Raw genomic sequence first — 4,366 nt, forward strand, 5'->3', positions numbered from 1 at the left:
GGAGAGGCCCAGGGCGCTCTGCCTTTCTTGGGGGCGACCCTGGTGCTTCCAGGCCCCGGACTTCGACTTCTTCGGGATCTGGGGTTTTCTTTCAGGAAGTGAACCGTCAAGGGGTAAGAAGGACCCCACCGAGCACTGCACTGCCCCGCCTGGCCTGGCCAGCGTCCCTCCTGGTACAGGGCAGGCCTGCCTCCGACATATGGGGTCTGCAGTTCTCTTTTCATAAGGAGAAAAGGAGCAGCTTCCTCATCCTGCCGGTGGGGTGTAAGCATCTCCTCCTTCCTTCCTGCCTTCGGGTGAAACCCCAGTTCTCTTGACGACGGGCGTGCGTCACGGAGCCCTCACGGTGGGTCAGGCATCTTGCTACGATGGGCTCATGGCACTGGCTCACCCGGAGGCGCTCTGGCAGTAGCTGTTACCGTCACTGCCTCTTGTAGAGAGGGCGGTGCTCAGAGAGGTGAAGACAGCTCCCTGAGTCACACAGCTCAGCAGGGGGTGGCGCGGGAAGTCAGCCCCTGCACTCGGGCTTGGCCTCTGAAGCAGGGCCGCCTAATCTGTGAGCACCTGTGCGGGGACAAACTGGAGTGGGGCTCGGGGGCAGGTCCGAAGGCGTCTGCCTACCTGTCTCCTCCTCGGGCTCGTCCCCGGCATCCTCCTCCTCCTGAGGCACGGGATACTGCAGGTGGGTGACCAGGCCCATGTTTTCCTTCCTGTAGAACTCGATGAGCTGGTCCAGCTTGGTGAAGTACCTCATGGGGACACCTTCGGACGCCTGAGGACAGAATCCCAACAGGTGTTTTGGAGCTGGGAGGGACGCGGCCGCCGCAAAGGCCATTTGCAGTGGAGACTTGTGAGGCCAGGCGGTGACCACATCCAGAAAAGGCCCTGAGGCCCACGCAGAGTCTGGCCACCACGCCCACGCACGCACCCCGCAGCCGCCCACACGGGCACCCCGCAGCCACAGCGCCCGGGGTGTCTCCAGCAGCACCGCGGGCGTCTGAACGATTCTTCTCCTTTCAGTTAAACACTTTTTAGAAAAATTAAGCATCGCTAATTTTCCTCAAGGCAAAATTAGCGAACCAGAAAGTTTTGAAGAAACCTTTGTCCACAATGCAGAAAGAGCTCCTTTCAATCACTTGGAAGATGTTTTTCTAGACACGCATGTGTATTTGTTACTATAATCACCTACCCCCACCCTACAAGATCATTTATTTTTAAGCCCAGGAAAATCTATTCTAACCATTGTTTTGTTTTTATTTAAATTTTTCCATTTGCTAGAATTCTGTTTTTACCGAGGCTCAGAAATGGTCGAGCCACACAGAAAACTTCTCTGATCAATATCTCTGTGGCAAATAACAGGGCCGACCTGCTGGGCCGTTCAAAGGCCCTGGGGCCACGTCTCCACCCTCTTGTCCTGCGGCTGTAGCAGGGAATTCCAGGTGGCCCTGGGAGCCAGTCCTCCCCGTGAGGCCCGGCCCGGCCCTGCCCACCACACTGTCCGCTCCTGTCCGAGCAGCAGGTGCCTGCTGCAGGCAGGCTTGAGTTCCCCTAGATACGCCACCGGTCAGCTCACAGTCCGGCTTGTCCGAACTCCCTGCCCATCCTCAGGCTGTCACCCTTGCCTTGCCTCTCCTGGCGTCGTCACTCCCAACCCCCAGGTCCAGCCAGAAACCCAGAGGCACCCTGGCCCAGAGGACAAGGCGGACAGGGCCAGGCAGCTCCCTGCCCCGGCCAGGGGGATGCTGCTGTGAGGGGCACACCCCAAGGGGAGAGGGAGGTGCTAGCTGGGCCCCAGCAGGAGCCGACGACCTCACCGCTGCCCAGGAGGAAGGGGCTGGGCGCTGGTGGCACTAAGAGGCCACTCCTTCTGGCCCCAAAGGCACCTCTCACCCTGGTCCTAGCACTAAGGCCTGCGTCACCCCGCTGTCATCACAAACATCATTTTACTGTCCGTCATGCAGCTTACAACGAGCTGAGGAAGCCACCTCGGGGGCGGCCAGGGCCCAGCGGCTCTCCCCAGGCTGCCAGCTGCCCTCGGGCTGGGGAGAGTGGCCCTCGCAGGTGGGAGAGGAGGCCAGCAGACACAGGGTGGGGTTGGAAGGCCCACCCAGTCGGCGAGCAGGTGGGGTCGGCTGGCGCCCTGCACTGTCTCCACAGCCCCCTTCAGGGCCTGGTGCTCCAGGCGGCTGGGGCTGACGTGAAAGTCTTAGGGCTGCAGGTCAGTGGGGCCAGGAGAGCAGAGAGGGCAGTGACCTGGACTGGGCAGACATCCGGGAGTGAACCAAGACCCAGGTCCGATCATCCCCGAGTTTCGGGAGGACGGTGGGCTCCCACCAGACCCTGCCCCCGATGTTCCCCTGGACACGGCTCTCGCGTGGCCTCTCCATCCCTCCTGGCCTCGGTCTCTGCGGGTGCATGCACGCAGCACGTGCATATAAATCTGAACGTGGGTGTGGGTGTGTGCGTGTGCCTGAGTGTGTGGCTAAGCTGGTCGGTAAACTCCCAGACAGTTTAGCAGAGGGTTCACGACCCTTGTTGGCACAAAGCCCCCAGTCGGCCACCTCTTTCAAGCCTTACTGAACCAGAAATACCCAAGCAGTGCAGCCAAGCCTTCTAAAAATCCCCTGAATAGGTTCAAAACCAAAAGTGCACAGAATAACAGAAATAATTTGACGCGTTACCAGATGGGTGAACTCGATTCAGCTTGAGCAGTCGTGACAAGTGTCATCCTGTCAGATCTACAGCTCATGGCTGACAAGCCGTCAGGCGGAAGGGAGAGGAGACAGAAAGCTTGGAGAAAGTCAAGGGAAGGCGCTCCAGCGGGAGGGGCCCGGGGAGGGCGTGAGTCGGGGGCTCAGAGGGCCAAGGTGGGGCGCGCGTGACCTTATGTCCTGCTAAAGCGAAAGCACAGGCCTCCCCCGCCCACCCCGACCCTGGGCACATCTGATTCAGAGCTGTCCGTGGTGCAGGAACAGGCACCCCCCCCCCAGGGAGGGGGAGCCAGGGGGCTGCAGGGAGCCGGGTGGGGGTGCTGAGCCCTGCGCGTGGGGCATCGTGGGGCCTGGCAAGCCGAGGCTGCCCAGGAGCTGCTGGTCTGGAGGGGCCCTGGGGGGCAGGCCAGCAAGTGCCCCCCATGGGGCGATGGTGGGGCAGGATAGGGTGCCCTCCTGCACCCTCATGAGAGGGAAGCACCCAGAAAAGCGAGGGGCCCTCCGGGAAGCAGGTCTTAGGTACAGATCCCCTAAGCTAAGACTCGCTGGGCACAGGCGGGTCAGCGGGGAGCAGCCTGTGCCAACAGGTGGCATGCGACTCACGCACACAGGGACAGAGGGCGTGCGCCGGCAGAAGCTGCGAAGCCCGGGACGGCCTCCTTGGGGGGCTGTTGGCACAGAGGGGCCCTCCCCGTCTTTGCTCTGAGCATTCTGGGCTGAAGCAGCTCACACTCTTTCTCCAACAGGACAGGAGGAGGAGACGGTCAGGACACAGTCAGGCCTGAGGGGGCCGGGGGGAGGCCGGGAGGGGGGTGCACACCCAGCACGGGGGAAGCGGCCTCCCGGTGCGCTCATCACCCGCTCCCCTCACTGCTCCCCACCACCCTGCCCTGGCGCTCAACCCCATGAGGCCAGGGCGCCCCACCCCCACCTGCCTCCGTGATCGGGGAGCAGCCCCCACCCCGCGGGCGCCCCACAATAACTGCGCCTCCCTTGAAAGCAGCTACCGGCCCTTTCAGAATCCGTGTGGATGAACTGGAAGAAGCCAAAGACCCGCGGCTGCACAGGGCGCTGCACGCGACGATGGGGTCGCGGGTCCCTCGGGGACAGGGCCCTGCTCCCTGGCTCAGAGGCTGATCTGCTGACCGGACCCGCGAGGGTACCGGGCCTGGCAATTCCTGGTCGGTGGGCACGCTGCGGGGGCCCTGGAGCGGCAGAGGGTGGGGATGCAGAGAAGCAGTGGGAGAGAGAAGCAGAGGGAGCGGGGGAGCCCCTTCCCCCACTTTCAACTGCAGCAAGCAGAGGGGGCCTGTGCCACAAATGTGACCTGTCCACGCTGAGACAGGAAGCTGATGTCACATTCAGCCGGGTGGGGGGCGGTGGACAGAGTCTGGGAGGGGCACAGCACTCGAGAGCTCACAGTATGAGCAGCGCCCACAGTTAGCACCTAGGGATGGCAGCACGAGGGGAAGCCGCAGGACCAGGACCCCCTGGGGCGGGGGGGAAGGGTGGCCTCCAGGGGGAGGCGTGGCCAGGGTCCCGCTCCCCGGCTGCTGGCTGAGTGTCCCGGGCCAACCCTGTCCAGAAACCAGGGCCCGCAAAGCCAACAGAAGATGCTCGCACATCAAGTCCAAGGTGACAGGGTGGCCCCGCAC

General features: G+C 62.8%; 1 protein-coding gene across 1 annotated transcript in view; it reads right to left on the bottom strand.

Moving 5' to 3' along the window:
* Positions 1-4,366, bottom strand: part of INPP5D (inositol polyphosphate-5-phosphatase, 145kDa) — an 82,914-nt gene that overhangs the window by 49,572 nt on the left and 28,976 nt on the right. The window contains exon 3 of the mRNA XM_012725176.1: positions 622-772. Coding sequence (XP_012580630.1) covers positions 622-772 — 151 coding nt within the window. The remainder of the gene's footprint in view (positions 1-621; positions 773-4,366) is intronic.

This window comes from Condylura cristata, unplaced genomic scaffold, assembly GCF_000260355.1.
Source record: "Condylura cristata isolate star-nosed mole 26May11 unplaced genomic scaffold, ConCri1.0 scaffold00002, whole genome shotgun sequence".
In the NCBI taxonomy this organism is placed as follows: Eukaryota; Metazoa; Chordata; class Mammalia; order Eulipotyphla; family Talpidae; genus Condylura; species Condylura cristata.